At 42.6% G+C, this 18,077-nt stretch overlaps 1 protein-coding gene across 7 annotated transcripts in view; it reads left to right on the top strand.

Moving 5' to 3' along the window:
• USP6NL (USP6 N-terminal like) overlaps positions 1–12,091 on the top strand; it is a gene marked incomplete at its 5' end in the record, with an annotated part of 143,945 nt that extends 131,854 nt beyond the window's left edge. For all 7 annotated transcript variants that reach the window (XM_082852428.1, XM_082852425.1, XM_082852430.1 and 4 more), the window contains one exon: positions 8,694–12,091. In XM_082852428.1, the coding sequence (XP_082708554.1) occupies positions 8,694–10,111 (1,418 nt within the window). In that variant the 3' untranslated portion in view covers positions 10,112–12,091. The remainder of the gene's footprint in view (positions 1–8,693) is intronic.
• Positions 12,092–18,077: the final 5,986 nt, after the last annotated feature.

Here is an 18,077-nt window from a genome sequence, read left to right as displayed (position 1 = left end):
CTTCTTGCTCTCAGGGTGCACGGAGGAGAGACAGAATTTACACAATAACAGAGTGTGAATAGGGTCATAATAGAGCTAGAAACAGGATAAATGGGGGAAGATGGTTGGAGGGTGATACCGGGTGAGTGGAAGAGAAAAAAAGAAAATGTGGAGAGAGCACAGTAGAAAGAAGTTTTAAGAGCACACCTTCGCTGAAAACCGAGATGCTCTGCTTTTAGTTATTTAATTGCAAGGGGTCTAATCCGTGTTCTCTGAGGTTTGTTCTGGGTCTTCAGGATTCACTAGAAAACAAGCCATCACAGCAATAATGGAGTGTGGGCCTGGGCCCTGTGAGACCATCACCTGTGCTCTGGAAGGTCACCCCTCCCTGGTGCAGTGTGATGATGTCCCTTTTCTACTAATTCTTTCCTGTAGCAGGGAATGCATTTGGAACAGCAGTTATTAACTATATTCTTGCTATTTCAACATTTATTTTTAAATGTCTTGCCTACTTTTAAAAGGAGTTTAAGACAAGTTTTAGTAAAAGACACATAAAGAAAAAAATATATGTATGTAATAGAACTATTTGAACACAAGAATAAAATCTCAAAACCTGTGTAATGGAATGGGATGATTTAGCATCTAACTAGCAGCTAGTATGTATTGAATGCTTGCTGTCTGCCACATACCACACGCACTGTCTCATATAATCCTTAAAATAACTCTAAGAAAAAGTACTCGTCCTCATTTTACACATGAGGAAACCTGGTAGCAGTCGTTCGTAAGATCTTTTACTAGGAAGTGGTAGAAAGGGGATGGAGAGTAGTGTGGGGATAAAAGGAGAGGGGTGGATAAATAACAACAGGAACACTGGTTGATGTTGCTCTGCTCATGCTGGCGGTTAAGGGGAAACGTGGTGAGGGGGCTCCGCACCACCCGGGCCTCTGACCCGGTCCACCCTGCTGAGTGCACACGGCTTGGCTTAAGCCTTGTCTCCTTCCTGAAGACTCGGCCAGTCCCCCACCTCCCCAAAGCCGCAGAGTTTGGTCACTGGTATTTTGTGCTGGAAACGTGCGTGCCCCGTGTGTGCATCTGTCCCCACACTCGCTGCGCGTCACCCCCGTGCCAGTTAGTTTGATGTCTGCACTAGACAGTAAGTTCCTGGAGGACCGTGACCGTGTCTTCGTGTCTTCAGCACCTAGGGCAGTGCCTGGCATAGAGTAGGCATTCAATCGATATTTTTTAATGAACAAATGAAGCTATAATGTATTTTTTAGGGTATAAAAACCTATCGTCTACAAAAGGTTAGTGGGAGGCAGTTTTTGGAGGTGATGGAATCTTTCTGTATCTCGATTGCACACGCAGACAAGTCAGTTTAGTTATGTGTTCTGTCTCAAGTTTTGAGGGTTTGAGTGCGTTTTCACTTCTATTTGTTTGTATAGTGGAAACTGATGTTACACATGCACAGCAGTTTGTACTGTGTTTGTGACTTGAAACCCTAGGAAACACACAGCACAAGTTTTAAAAATTATTTCACAAAGATCTATTTAATTTATGTGGCATTAAAATAGGTTTATAAAAATAAATGTGTTAAATAATTATGTCCTTTCAGCTTCCCTTATCTTTCAAGTTTAATCTGCTAGAAAGGAAGTCCAGCCTATGAGCCTAACTACAATAAGTTTTTTGGATTGTTTGAAACTATCATAGCTATAACTTTGAAAGCATACTGTATTTCTTTTGATCACCTTGTTGAAAGCTGTAATAGTGTTTGAATTGTATATTCTTCTGGCTTATAGTACATTAAACAGAAATGAAACTGCTCTGTTTTTCAGATATAAATTTGAAATCAGTAATTTTGTGACAATATTTGAAACCTCAAATGGACTTAATTAATCTGGAAAAAGGAATAAGATGATTCTGTCCCAGAAAAATTTTCCTGACAGTGGTCCCCACCATTTATAACTGAAAACTTTTAGAACAGTCAGAGTACATGTATTCTGTTGCTGAAGTTTAAAAGTAGAAAGTTGCTCACAGGGAAGAGCATTGAGAGCACTTTCCTGTAATTACGTATCCTTGGGCGAAGAAAGCTGCTCAGGTCTTCGGAGGCAGTCTGTGAGACTTGTAGTTGCGTGTGGTGTCCACTGGGTGGTGACAGAGACCTGAGTAAGATCAGAGATGGACCAGCCCAAAGGGGCTTGAGACTCTCCCGTATTTCTTTAGGGATGCTTAGGAGTATTCTTTTCGGTGGCTTTTCTTTCTTATTTTTTTTTTTCCAAGGAAAAAACTTATTTAAGAAAAAATAATAAGCATTTTTGCGTTTATCCTGAAATATATCAAGCTGTAGTTCCTTTTTTTTTTTTTTGAGCAGAGTAGTCTAATTGTTGGCACTGGCATAAAAATACTCACCATTCGCATAATGGAACGCTAGTGAAAAATATCATTTAAACTCCTGGTTTTCAGGGGAAAATGTGCATAATAAATATTAGTACTTATTGCCTGTTTATAGGTATCTCTTTTGACATCAGTTATGCTTGAATCTTTTAGTTACACTCAGTTGCTTAGGGGTGAAAGGAGATACTTAAACCAAACAAAGGCCAAGTATAGCGGTGTGTGTTTTGGGGGACAGGTAGTTCGAGGAGGTTAAGGTGAATCTATGAAGAGATTGTACAAGAATGTTTAATGCTTATTTGGATCTACTTTTGTGGGAAAGGGCAAGGGATATTCATTAGCATATGAAAATATGACGATGGCATACGTACTTCTTGGAGGGTCTGCCTAGTATGGCTTCAGCTCAGGGAAAGTTGAATAACTAATCTTCACGGAAGAATCGCCTTGCAACGAGGTTGGGTAGATTTTTTTCTTGATTTTGTACTTACACACAGAGGTCAGCTCCCCCAGGCGCAGGACCCTTGGGTTTTGGTGCTGTGGTTGCCGAGACTCAGCCTTGCTCAGTTTTTGAGAAACAGGAACAGGTCCCTGCTCAGACACACGGGCCCCAGCGGCCTCGGGGGGGGAGGGGGGGGGGGGCGATGCTCCACCGTGCCCCCCCCCACCCCCCGCCCTGCTGCCCTCCACACTCCTCCCTTCTGTCTCCCGTCCTCTCCCTCCCCTCCTCCTCCCCCCTCTTTCTCTCTTTTCCCCTCTTTTCCCCTCTGGTCCCTCCTTCCCACCCTATTCTCACTCCTCTTGAGAGACAGCCCTTCCCATGGTCACGGTGGCCCTGAGGACCCTTAGAGATGCCAACAGCAAGTGCACATTTGCTCGCTCTTGAATCACCGAGGAGCTGCGCTGTTCAGAGGGGTTGGGTCACTTACAGGAATAAACTGGACATGGCAGAGTCCGTGTGTCATCAGTCAGCAACTGCTGGTGGCCCTACCCTGCTCCCCGGTCCCAGGTCACTATGGACAGTAGGTGTAGCCTGGCACTGTTCCCAGCACTGCGGCCCGGCCCTGGCACCGGGGAATAAGCTTACCCTTACCAAGCAAGGCCTCCTTGCCTAACTTGCATTACTGTCCTTAAAATTGGGAGGAATTAGGTTTCTTAAGCACTTCCATTTTAGAGAGCTCCTTCTTATATCCTTGTCTGCTGCCTTTTTCAAATTACTTTCCTTTCTTCCATGCTTATTGATAATCTTTATGGGGGCAAAGAGGCCATATCCTCTAAATGTCTTTGTACAGTCGAGGTATTCACCATGCACCTCTTACAGAATCCTAGTTCCTAGTGAGAGATTGACATTCAGAAATTAATTAAGACGCAATGTCCTTTTGTCTGCACTGGATTTTTTTTTTTTTCTCCAAACCCTGCTATATCTAGTTTCATAGCTACATAGATCTTGGGTATTTATAACCGTTATGTTTTGGTACTATTTGAATGGTATATCGTTACTCTAATTCAGATTAATTACATTTGAATGAGTGGACATTTTGTCAAAACCTTACCTGTAATTCTGTTAATATTTTAGATGCTATAGGAAGGTCTGCAAAATAAGTAGGACTGCACTTTAAGTAGGCTATCTTCTGCTAAGGTGAAAGGGAAATGTATTATGGGCTACCATGAAAGAACTTTAAGAAGCTGCTTTTTTGATATTTTAGAACAGTCACAGATTTTTTTTTTCCCGGTGTGGATTTTGGCCTCTTGACCATTAAGTAAATGGAACATGCTAAAATTTTCTTTTAATTCTAATATAATGTGTAGATGCATAGAATATTAATGTCTCTTCCTTAGAGAAATTCGTGTATTGACTTGAATATAAAGTAGTGTTAAGTGTAAGGTGAGTACTTTTCTTACCCATTATATTGAAAAATTAAAACTCCCTTGTATGGATGACATGTACCTTTCCATTTTGTTTCAGGCATGAAATTACCACCTCAGTCCATTACTTCCTTCTCACTTTTTTATTCCTTCTCCTGAGAAATATGTGCCTTATTTTTGTAATCCTGCCTTTTACCCTGTGTCCTATTAGTCTTTACTGATACGGACCTTTTATGTATCCAAAGGATTTCAGGATGGAAGTCTATGGACAATAGAATACAGGAACAGGACGTGATGTTCAGTTTTCTCCCCTAGTACCTCTTCCCCCTCACATTCTCTCTCCCACCACCACTGTAAAGTGTTCTTAAAAAATTTCTTCCATTGCATCAGTCCCTTATTAAACCCCACTGTACTGCATATCAGTTACTCCAAACCTAGAATATTGCTTAAATTCTGGGTACCACACTTACAAAGATGCCCTTTATCTTTATCAGCATCAGTAAGTAGCTACAGCTGAATGTCTGCGTTTCCATAGGAAATCACAAGAATTTGTGAAGTAACGGAACTCGAGTTCCCTGTGGGTCTGTTACTGCCTGTGTCCACCCTCCACACTTATTGTGTTCAGTTATCTTTTTGACCTGGTTTTGTAAAATAATTTTTTTTTTTTCGGTACACAGGCCTCTCACTGTTGTGGCCTCTCCCGTTGTGGAGCACAGGCTCCGGACGCACAGGCTCAGCGGCCATGGCTCACGGGCCCAGCCGCTCCGTGGCACATGGGATCTTCCCGGACCGGAGCACAAACCCATGTCCCCTGCATCAGCAGGTGGACTCCCAACCACTGCGCCACCAGGGAAGCCCCTAAAATAAGTTTTAATTACTGTAGTTGGTTTCATTACATTGTTGACATTGAAAATGTCCTAGAACCATAAAAGCAGATGATCATAAATAATATGTGAAATATGTGACTTTTCACTAACAGGAAAAGCAATCCATAAAATTTGTGTTTAGTAAAAGCAAATCAGTTTTGAGGTTTAGGATGTAGACCGAAGGGTAGTGTCTTAGTCCGTGCGCGCTGCTACAACAAAAGCGCCACAGACAGTGGCGCAAACAACAGAATTGATTTTCTCATGATTCTGGAGGCTGGAAGTCCAAGATCAAGGTGAGGGCAGGGTTGGTTTCTTCTCCGCTTGGCTTTAGGTGCTACCTTCTCACTGCGTCTTCACGTGGTCCTCCCTCTGTGTGTTTCTCTGTCCACATCGCCTCTTCTTATACTGTCACCTGTCATGTTGGATGAGAGGCCCACTCCGCTGACCTCATTTAACCTTAGTCCCCTCTGTAAAGGCCTTATCTCCAAATGCAGTCACCTTCTGAGGTTCGGGGTGTTAGGGCTTCAACATAGGTATTCTGAGGGGGCACAATTCAGCTCATAACCAGGAGGTGGTTTTTAGACACAGACATTGCTGAGGAAGAGAAAAAGCAAACATCTATTCTCTGGTGACTCGCCCCCTGCTCTGGTGCCCCGTCCACCTCAGAGGACACAGGGCATGTGGCTCTGTCCCAGGGCTACACGTGCCAGGCCCTGCCCAGCACGTCACTCACATTAATCAGGTACCGGCCTTTCCTTCCCTCTTCAATGTCACCCCCTCTGGTGTATTTGGGCAGGCGTGACAGCAGAAGGAGGTGGGTTGCCTGCGCAGGGTCCGGAACCCCCTGTCTGACTACTGCCTCTCCAGCTGGGCATTCCTCCTGCTCTGCCAGGGCCACTCCTCACCCCACTGTCGACCACAACTCAGAGGGACCCGTGGCTGCAGTCCCTGAGGTGGGGGGGGAGGAAAAACCCAGGAGACCCCAGCTCTCTTGGTGGCCCCATCCGTTACTCCACTGTGGAAAGGGTGTGAGCACTAATTCCATCACGAGACTGCACCCTGTGACCCGATTACCTCCCAAACCCCATCTCCAAACACCATTACATGGAGGTGACGCTGGGGAGTTTCAACATGGATTTTAGGGGGACACAGACATTCAAACCATAGCAGATAGCTAACCCTCGAAAAACCTAATTTCAGGCAACTGTTTTCGTGACTTGTGAATTGATAAAGACTGAAACCCCAACGCAGGGTCTGGGCCGAGAGAAGCAGGTGAGGCTTCCGCTGATTGACGGTGTTCTAGGGAGAAGGCGTGCAACCTGCAGCAGCCGGGCAGCTTGAAATCTGTTCTTCCTTTTTTGTTTTTTTAATACCGCTGTGGAGAATTTTTAGAAACATTTAGAATGATTTCATGGGAAGTAGAGTGTTGGCGGCTCTCTGCAGGCTGCCGGGAGCCATCGAGTGGTGGGGACGTGGGACGGCTTGGAGGGCTCAGCGTGAGGATCTCTACAGCTGATCTGTCTGTCCCTGTAACGTGCGTCTTGCAGGCATGAATTAGCACTCTCTCCAGGAGCCACTGTTTTCCTTTTCTTTTTAATGGTTATGTTTTCCATCAGGTTTCCTACACACCAACCTGAAAAGGCTGATGTTATTATCTGATGGAATATCAATCGGCCAGTCCAGTTACTCTGTTGTGCGCTTAGAGAGTTGTCAGAGTGGAGGCAAAGAGAAAATTCCTGCATTCGGTTTTTCTATCATATCTTCCAGATAATTTGTGTTTGTTGCGGTTATTTTCTTACAGGAAAGAAGGAATTCATATGTTTCCTTGGGACTAAATGGATAGCTACTTGTAGAGCTGATAAAAACTTGGGGGACACCAGATAGATTTTAATTTTATTTTTATTGTTCCTTTTTTTGCGGTATGCGGGCCTCTCACTGCCGTGGCCTCCCCCACCGTGGAGCACAGGCTCCGGACGCGCAGGCCAAGTGGCCATGGCCCATGGGCCCAGCTGCTCCGTGGCATGCGGGATCCTCCCGGACCGGGGCACGAACCCGCGTCCCCCGCACCGGCAGGCGGACTCTCAACCACTGCGCCACCAGAGAAGCCCCTTATTGTTCGTTTTTAACCTGATAGGCTGAATGACTACTTGTGAATATTCTGGACTAGGGCTGCATTTGCATCAACTTTCTCACCTCAATTCCAGATATTTCATATGAGGCTAGTCAGGCTGAACTGGAATGCTCCAGACTATTTTACATGCAACATTCATAAACAAAGCTTTTCTCAATGACAAGCATTTTCAAGTTTGGGTTATCGCTTAAAATAGTCTGTCCATATATCATAAAACGTCTCTATTATAGAAAGATGCAAGAACCATGTTGATTATGCCAAGACCACTGAATCAGAAAAGCATAAAGTATCTTTAGCTCAATAATTCTTATTCTGGTAGCGTAACTATTTAAAGGATATCGCATTGCCATCATTCTCTACTCCCTCCCCTCCCAAAGAAAAGCTCATTGAATTATTTTAACATCTTAAAGAAAATTATGGTATGTGGGTAAATAATACAATTATCATCACCTAGACCGTAAGCTACATAAAAATGAGGTGGCGTCCGCCTGCTCACAGCTGGTGGACTCATGGCTTTCCTCAGGAAACATTTGTTAGGTGGGTGGGTGGCGGAGCATTTGAAGAGTGCAGTGACTTATTTTTAAGTGAGAATATACGGTTTTGTAGTAATAGAAGACATAAAAAACATATGTCTTAAACCTTGGAATTTTTACAAGTGGAGTCTGTTGTTTTTTTCAGGATGGTATTTAGTGGAGTCCATATTGTGGATCCTTTTAAACACTGTTTACAAAATGCCCAAGTTATTGCATGTTCCTTTAAGTCCTCATTAATTTTCCCATGTTAGTTATTTAAAATGTAAAACCAAAAGTATCTAATATGATTTTCTTTTTTATTCTTTTTCCCCTTTTTTGCATTTAAAGTAGGACCCTCTTAGAGTAGTAATTTGGAAATAGAGAATGCCGTCTCTTTGTATATGGTGGAAGGTACTTGAGAGAATAATAATAAGCTATCTGGGGATAACTGGAGACCACAGTTGGTCATCAGTTAACTTTTAAACTTGGCAGACCGGCTTGAGGTTGTTAGGAACCATTTTACTGACATTCCAAAACTGTTTTAGTTGAGGTATGCTTAAGTGGAAGGAATGTAACGGTGAGACACTGAACTACTGACCTGCAGGATTGTTTTAGGGATAGAAATGAGAATATCAGCTTCTCATTCACGGTAAAGCAGGTAACTATCTTAGCAAAATATAAGAATCATATGTTACACGATTGTATGATCCTTACTCATAAGGTTATAAAATTTTCCCATCTGCACATTGCGTAAGACTGAGTTTTGGTATGCCTTAGTATGAATCTCTCTAAAACATGCTTCTCCTAAGCCACTAAAATTCTGTGTGTCTGTATGTATGTGCATATGCTTGAGTGCACACATGAAAAGTAAGCAGTTATTCATGATATAGTTCTTATATTTGATACCATTTATTCATGCACGTATGTCACTTATGAATTGATCTTTCCCTTTAGGTAAAGAGGATGAATTTCCAAAGAAACCTTTGGGACAACTTCCCCCTGAATCTCAATCAGCTGGCGTCAGTCACCTGAGCAACGGACAGAGAAGTGTGGGCAGGTCAAGTCCGCATCTGGACGGCAGGAGAGAGAGCGGCTCGTCACCTTACAAAGCCCACGAGCATTCCCCTCCCCATCAAAGTAGAACAGGTACCCCCGAGAGGGCGCGGCAGCTGCGGCGGAAGTCGGTGGACGAGGAGACTAAAAAGCTTAAAGATGATGTGGATTTTCAAAGGAGACTTCCATCGGGTCCACAGGACAATTCCAGGCAGTATAACCACGCAGCCGCTAACCAGAATAGCAACGCCACTTCACACATCAGGAAGGAGTTTGTGCCCAAATGGAATAAGCCGTCAGATATCTCAGCTATTGAGAAAACCGCCAAGTATGCCATTGAAGGCCGAAGTCGGGCTGCACACCCCACGCCGAGAGTCACCGTCCCCGGTTCCGCTGATCCGTGGGCCCCCAGCGTCAGGCAGAAGGTGAAGGTGCTGGATGTGGACGAAGGGAAGCGTGGCTCCACAGCCTCGCAGTATGACAACGTACCCGGGGATGGAGCCAGCGCGGCCCTGGAGCAGGCGCTAGAGAGGGCGCGCTCCCAGAGCCCCAGGGGCGCGGCCTACCCTCACAGCCCAAGGAGGCACGCTGAGCCCAGCTCCAGTCCATCCAGAGCCCCGAACACGTTTACATTTAAATTACAGCCTCCGAGTTATGCAAAATATCCATCCCAGTTAGACGGGGAGGATCGAGGGGCAGCACACCCCCCATCTTACAGTGACCCCCCCACTTACCAGGGCAGTTCTCCAAAGCGCATCCCTGCTGCTAACAGCAGCTTTGTGTCTCCACCGTTTCCCCACGGGACACCAGTGAATCCTTCCCGGAGACCTTACGGTTCTACTCTTTCGACTGATGTTTCTCCAGAGAAATCTTACAGCCGCGCAACTCCTCTGGTCCAGCCGTCCAGTCGAATAGAAGTTCTCCCTGTTGATATTGGTGCTGCGGGATATTCCGGCAATTCAGGGTCACCAAAGAATGGGAAATTCCTCCTTCCTCCAGTGGAATGTTTGCCAGATAATAACGGAAAATGGTCGGAAGTTGGTTACGCATTGAGACCGGAGATGCACGGACAGTCGTGGACTCGTGATGCCAACCGTAGCCACTTAAGCAGTTTACCCAAATACCCCACCTTTCAACATGTCCCCTATCAGGACCACACCCTCCCTGCAGTTTCAGTAGATAGTCCGGTGCGGTATCGAACTTCCCCAGCTCTGGAAGATGCCAGTTCATCTGGGTATCAGTATTCAGGGCCTTCACCTCCAGTATATCACTACAGGAATCGGGATGGACTCTCTATCCAGGAATCAGTATTGCTGTGAGAATTGATCTGTACTTGCTGCAGACGAGAGAATAGAAACCATATGAAACCTACATTGCTATGTTGATAATTGCCAAAGCAGTATTTTATACAGTGTGAACAACTCGCACAGTTCTCATGTATGTCGGTAATAAGAATATATGGAAGTGATTTCATCCCCACCTAGATGCTGCTTAAGATGAGCTTTTAACTTGCATCATCACTGAACCTGTTAAAAAGAATTTAACCTGGAAACATAGCAATAGTATTTAGGGATGCACGCACAGTTTCTCCAAAATCTGAATATTTGTACTCTGTTAGTCCATTCTATTTTGAGTAATGATACAAAGCACTGAAAAACTGTAGAATAGATATTTTAAGGCTATGTGTAGTGTACGTGTCTTTTAATAGATACTATATGCATCTACGCATACACGTTTGAACACAGAACTAAAGAAATGTTAAAAAAAAAAAACTACTTTTCATCTAGATCCATGGAATAATTTATTCTACTTCTTTTCCCTACCTTGTCTTTTGTCATGTTTTTTTCCCCCCTTATATTTTTAACGCAGGTCCTAAACTGACTTGAGGGTTTGCCCTGGCTTAATTCAGCATCTCACGGAATGCTCAGCTTTCTCGTTCAATTGCTCATTCAGTTTTCAATCTGAAGATTAAAGACATTGGAGAGAAAGGCTAACCACTTAATGGTGCTTAAAATCGGGGCAGTTTAATTTTATGACCAAAGGTGCAGCGCGCAATGTATCCGTGTTCACCAAGAGATCAGCTTTCGTGCGTCTGTGCCCTTTTTTCTGGTCTGACCCTCGCAAAGCTCAGAGCAGAGTGTTCCTTGCCAGATGCCCAGGAAGTACACACAGCCCTCCGGCGGATGCCAGCAGGAGAAGCTGCAAGTTACTGATCATCAAGCACTCACACGGGGCAGCAGAACAAATTCCTTTACATTCATTTGAAAGCAAGATTAACAATATGGTTACTTCTTACTTCTGCCCCTTAAATTACTGTGGAGTCTCCCCGCAAAGGGCCCCGGGGTGGCATTTACATGATCTTTTCCTGGCCCTCTTCTTTAAAGAATGTAGTCAGTGAATATTGCTGCTCGTAGGCCGTTAAATTATCGCTGTGTAAAATTGTAAAAAATGATCCTAATTATTACTAGGAACTTCAGATTTTGGTGGGTTTTTTGTTGTTTTTTTTTAAATAGCGTGACTTTCATACTTTCAAAAATCTTTTTTTGTTGTTGTTTGTTTCAGTGAAAAATTCAGGTTCATGGTAACAAATCAGCAATGTCTTTCAAAATCATCTGTTACACTACAATGACCAAAACACTGACCAAGTTTTGGGCACTCTAAGAAAGTATGCCTTTGGGTTTCACTGGAGAGCTTGTTTTCAACATTACTTTGATCCTATTTGAACAATAGGGAATAGAAAACCTAACATTGATGGTTCTTCTTGTTGCAAGTTGGGGCTTTAAGCTTTCAAGGTACAGAAGTATGTCTTTTAAAATGAGAGTAACATTTGTTTAGCTAGTGAATGTGACAATGTTTTTATGTATATAATGAGCCTAATATAATTTTAATCAACTTGGTAATGATGTTATTAAATGGCAAAACAAATGCAGTGTATTAGCAGCCAAACACTGCACGGAAACTCCAATCCACCAGGCTCCTGGTTCAGATCATGTGGAAGCTTAGAAATAAATGTATATAAAATTGTAGCTGGGGATGTGAATTCCAATTTTAAACCATGATTCTGTGACTTGTAATAAACCAAGCTGTACAATTTAGTTTATGATAGCAGCATCAGAGCTGTTCCAAAATATATATATATATCAACAGTGGTAAATACTGTAGATTTTTATATATATATATATATATATATATATATGCAAAAAATATATGCACACACACTATTTTCTTATGTCACCTATGACTTTTTTATCTGTATACTTCTTTTGATGTGATTGTTTTTAACATGCTAAATAAGTATATTTTGTTTTGTGTCTTTTATGTGCTTTTTTCAGATGGCATCTCTGATTTTTCTAAAGCTAGTTCCTTTCTAACTGAGCAGATACTGCGTAGCGTTTGCCTACATGACTTTATATGTATCACAGTTGTATATGTTTTACTAATTTCCAGTAGTTCTGTATTTAGAACCGCATCACCTGCCCTTTATTTGATTTAATCAGCCATTGTTAATAGTGATAAGGTATTATTTTCAGTCTTCCCCCGTTAGAAAATGTAGATCTGTTAGTTTTTCAAGTAGGAAAATATAACTCAGAGTCATTTTGCCACCGTACAATTTTACTCTTTCAAATTTATCTTTTAATAAAAGATAAATAGTGGAATAAGGATAAAATATGAAATAACATTCATAAAGTAGGCGAAGTATATTTATAAAAAACATTTGGTGAGGATCTTCCTGGCGTGGAGACCGATTTTGCTTTAACTACATGTACACGAGTAACTATTTTGCCACTATTAAGTCTTTTCTTCATAGCAGTTTTACCTAACACAGTAAGCACTTTGATATAGTTTTTATATTTTAATATTTAGTTTGAAAAGTTAAAGAAACTTAGACCCAGTGTCTCAAAGGGTTTTAAAACTTCGACTCTTTCAGGTGCTTATGTTGCTTACAGGATTTTTAAAATAGCTTTGAGAGCTGGGAGATAGCCATAGCTGTCAAATCAGACACCCTGGTATTGCAGGGGAGGAAAAAAAATTCTTCTTCCTTCTGCCCTCTAGGTTCTCCACCCAGGCCCTGTAGATTGGACTGACAAAGGACAGACCAACGGGAGAAAAGCAACTGGAAGGTCATTAACACGTGCGTCCTGCATTCACGTGGTATCCGGTTATCAGTCAGTCAAAGGGAGGGTTAGCTTGGGGTCTCTCCACCCAACCTAGTCAAGGCAGGGGTGAGGGTGGTAAGGGGGAGAAAGGGCACTTACGGAAAAGCAGGTGACTTTCTGGAAAATAAATGGGCCTTAAGAGAGCAGGTGGGAGACATGATCATCTGTGACGGGGTCTGGTGGGGCGCCAGAAGAGGAGGTTATAGAGTTGCCCCAGGAGGGGATTTAGGAGAGTTGTGTTCTTTGGGGGTGCGGGGGGGTGGCGCTCTGCTTTTAGGCAGATAAGGGATTTCAGAAACTCAAATGCCTTCAGCTCAAAAATCGTTTTTATTGCCCAGTGGCATATTTTAGGGTAACAGATCCCGATACCCTTCACTGTCAATGACAGAATGTTTCTCAAAAGAAGGAAGAGAGATTCAGGTAATGGGGCATTTCCGGAGAATAAAAATGGTTGTTTACAGGATGTGATGTGATTGTTTGAACTTTTTTTCATTTTAAGAAGATTCTTATACTAAATTTATGTCATACTCAGTGTCACTTTAACATGGAGTTTTATATTTGTTGTCATTTCAGATCTCTCCCTCAGGGCTCGTTATACTATAAGCACAAAAATGATGCCTAGTCAATACTTTGCTAAGATCCGTTTTCTTTTCATTTTCATGATTAGAGAAAAGCATTCCATCTCCACAAATAGGGATTTATTCACAGAGGATCTACAGCTTAATCTTCTGGAAATACTATTCTCAGTTATCTTTATTTATTTATTTATTAGCATCTTTATTGGAGTATAATTGCTTTACAGTGGTGTGTTAGTTTCTGCTGTATAACAAAGTGAATCAGCTATACGTATACATCCCCATATCCTCTCCCTCTTGCATCTCCCTCCCACCCTCCCTATCCCACCCCTCTAGGTGGTCACAAAGCACCAGCTGATCTCCCTGTGCTATGCGGCTGTTTCCCACCAGCTATCCATTTTACATTTGGTAGTGTATATAAGTCCATGCCACTCTCTCTCACTTCATCCCCGCTCAGTTATCTTTTAGATTCACACCTTTGTTTTAGTATGCACTTGATTGTGGGTTAATTGAGACTATGGTTTTGGCAGTCTGTTTCTTTGTTTTAATTGTCCTTTAATGGATTTTAAATTTCATTTCTTTTTTTTCTTTTTTTTTTTTTGTGGTACGCGGGGCTCTCACTGTTGTGGCCTCTCCCATTGCGGGGCACAGGCTCCGTGGCCATGGCTCACGGGCCTAGCCTCTCCGCGGCATGTGGAATCTTCCTGGACCGGGGCACGAACCCGTGTCCCCTGCATCGGCAGGCAGACTCTCGACCACTGCACCACCAGGGAAGCCCTAAATTTCATTTCTAATATTGATATTAACACTTACTGACCAGATGGTTTTAATAAGTCAGACTTTACTTTTATAATGACCTAAGGTAATGAGAATAGGAAGAAAGGATTCCATTTAACATTTATGTATGAATTGTACTTTCAGAAGGATTTTCAGTTTCCATAAATCTAAGCATAATTGCCACCATTTTATCAATAAGAACCCTGAAAAATAGAGGAACAAATGTTAGATTTCATAGGACTGGATCTTGACCCCTGCTGCTAGTTAGAACTGGGGAAATTTTTTTAAAAAATTGATTGTGTATTACCACTGTGAGCTGACTCAAAAATTCTTAACAGGTCAGTTTCAGAGATTAGAAACTGATTTCAGGTAAGTTAAGAAAATTTCCACTGGAAAGACTAACATTACCAGCCATCTCTGTAAATGCTTATGAACTACTAGCAGTTGTGGAAAGTAGCAGTGGCTTCAGCTGAAGGTGGCCTGACCCGGTACTTTCTCTCATTACGTCTTACAGTAGTTCTTCCAAATAGGTAGAGCCTTACAAGGATTTCCATTTTCCTGGACAACCTCTGTCACTTTCCGTAAGTGACAGGCTAAAAAGAGGCTTAAGCTGTCAGGAAACCCAAGTGCGTTTTCCCCATGTGAGAAGCTGAGAAGATGCTGCATATCCTGGTCGTCCACTTGACCGGTCAGCATTTTATTGAGCACCTACAGTGTACTAGTTGCCTTGGGATTGTGCTAGGTTCACACGTCAAGATAAGAGGCACATTTTGTAATCTGTGTCTCAATTCAGTGTTGGGGGCGGGACGTACACAGGTGACTATTATGGGCACAGAAGGGCCCAACTCAAGAGGGTGAGGGAGGGCCTGTGTGGAGGATTCTCAGAGTAGATGGACTAAAGGGAGGGGAAGGGGGCGTTTGTACAGAGGGGATGGAACGAGCAACTGCGTGGTGCGTGTGGGGAAGTTTCTCGCTTTGGTGTGCGTGTGGGATGGGGTGGGAGGGTCTGCAGAGACCGGGTCCTGGAGGGACTTTTGTGGCCTGTGGAGGCGGATGCAGGGGCGCAGGCCTGGGGGAAGTTAGGACAATTGCAGCAGGTGTTCTGTCTACAAGGTAGGTGGTCCAGAGCTCAATGCCAGGGAAGAAGTTACGAAGAAAAGGTGATGAACTTGAGAACTATTTACTAAGTAAAATTGGCAAAACTTGATAATTGGTTGAGTGTAACCACAATAATTAAGAAAAGTAGCTAACATTACTGAATGCCTGCTGTGCAGCTGGCACTGTGCTAAGCATTTTACCTGTATTAACTCACTTAATTCTCAGAATAACTCTCTGAAGTGTGTACGACCCTAATTCCCAGTTTACAGATGAGAAAACTAAGGCACGAAGAGTTGAAGTAACTTACCCCAGGTGACACGGTAGGTAAGAGACCCCGGACTTGAATCTGAATCTAGGGCCTGTGCTTTCCTCCCCCTCACCGACAGTTTTAAGGAGGTATAACTTACCTACCATAAAACTCACCCATTTTAGTGTACACGTCAGTGATTTTTTGGTAAATTTACAGACTTGTGCAACCATCACAACAGACCAATTTTAGAACCTTTCCATCACCTCAAAAAGATCTCTTGTCCCCATTTGCAATATCCATTCCCACCCCCAGCCTCAGGCAACCACTAATCCACCTTATATCTCTTTGATTTCCCATTTCTGGACATTTCGTATAAATGGAATCAGATAATATGTGGGATTTTTGCATCTGGCTTCTTTTGTACTTAGCCTAATGTTTTTGAGGTTCGTCCATGTATTAGTAACTATTTTTTTATTGCTGAACAGTATTTTGTTGTATGGCTATATCACATTTTGTTTATCCAGTCACCAGTTGATAGACATTTGGATTGTTTTCACATGGTGCTGTGACCATTTGTGTACAGGTATTTGTGTGGCCTTGTTTTCACTTCCCTTGCATATGTATTTAGCAGTGCTATTGCTGGTTTTTATGATAAGCTTGTGTTTAACTTTTTAAGAAACTCCCACACTCTTCCAAAGTGTCTGTACCATTTACGTTCCCACCAGCAATGTTTGAGGGTTCTGATTTCTTCACATCCTCACCAATACTTGTTGTTTTATATTTTTTGGTTATAGCCGTTCTAGTGGGTGTGAAGTGATATCTCACTGTGGCTTTGATTTGCATTTCTCGAATGGCTAAATGATGTTGAGCGTCTTTTCATCTTTTTATGAATCATTCATGTATATTCTTTGGTGAAATGTCTATTCAGATCTTTTGCTCACTTGTTTAATTGGGTTTTATTTTTGAAAAGTAAGTGTTCTTAAAATACTCTGGATACAAGTCCTTTATAAGACATATTTGCAAATATTTTCTCCCAGTCTGTGACATGTCTTTTCAGTTTCTTAATGGTGTCTTTTGAAGTGTGAGTGTTTCTAATTTTAATGAAGTTCAGTTTATTGGTTTCTTCTTTATGGATCATGCTTTTAGTATTGTAGCTCTCTGCCTAACCCAGGGTCACAAATGATTTTCTCCTATGTTTGATTTCAGAAGTGTTATAGTTTTAGCTCTTACACTTAGGTCTGTGAGCTGTGTTGAATTATTACCGTGTAAGGTGTGAGGTAAGGATCTAAGTTTACGTGGGTGTTCAGTGGTCTCAGCACCATGTGTTTAAAAGCCTGCTTTCCCCAGCTGAATTGCCTTGGCACCTCTAACAGAAATCAGTTGACCATATATATAAGTATTTATTTTAAGTTTTGAAATCAGGAAGTGTACATCCTCCAACTTTGTTCTTTTTCAAGTTGTTTTGGCTATTTGGGGTCCTTTGCATTTCTATATAAATTTTAGGATCAACTCGTTAGTTTCTTCAAAAACCAAACCAGACCAAAACAACAACCTGTTGAATCTATAGATCAACTTGGGAATCTTAAAATGTTGGGTCTTTTGATCCATAAACATAGACTATTTATTTTGATCTTTAATTTTGATTTTTATTTTTTATTTTATTTTTTCTTGCGGTACGCGGGCCTCTCACTGTTGTGGCCTCTCCCATTGTGGAGCACAGGCTCCGGACGTGCAGGCTCAGCGGCCATGGCTCACGGGCCCAGCCGCTCCACGGCATGTGGGATCTTCCCAGATCGGGGCACGAACCCGTGTCCCCTGCATCGGCAGGTGGACTCTCAACCACTGCACCACCAGGGAAACCCTTTAATTTTGACTTTTAATTTATTTTTCATTTGGTTTTTAATTTATTTTTCATTCATTTTGATCTTTAATTTCAGCAAGGTTTTGTAGCTTTAGCCTTAACACTTATTTTGTTAAAGGTATTCCTAAGTGTTTTATTTTCCTTGCTCTTGTGAATAGAATTGTGTTCTTGAGAGCCTGTGTGCTTACACATCATTCTGTACTGTTGAGGGGAGAGGAGGCTCAAGGTTGATTTCTTCAGTTCCCACATTGGGCGGTGGTGTGGATAGTGGGTCACAATCTGATGAAAAGAATTCAGGAGACGGAGCAGGTGTAGGGTTGGTGAGGAAATGGCTTCTGTTTTGACGTGTAGAATCTGAGGAATAGGGGACGGACAGATTGTGCTGTCTGATGGGCAGCCGGGAATTCCAGAGAGATTTGGACTTGCTGGCATATAAGGATCAAGTCATAGGAGAGCACCTGCCTCGGGAAAAGATGAGCTGAGGACGGGAGAGCCTGGGGGGTCACTGACAGTTAAGAGGTGCCCCCGGGAAGAAGGTGTGAAGCACTCAGAGAGGCAATCCTGGAC

This window comes from Leucopleurus acutus (assembly GCF_964270905.1).
Source record: "Leucopleurus acutus genome assembly, chromosome: 1".
NCBI lineage: Eukaryota > Metazoa > Chordata > Mammalia > Artiodactyla > Delphinidae > Leucopleurus > Leucopleurus acutus.
This window is presented reverse-complemented; position numbering and strand designations above follow the sequence as displayed.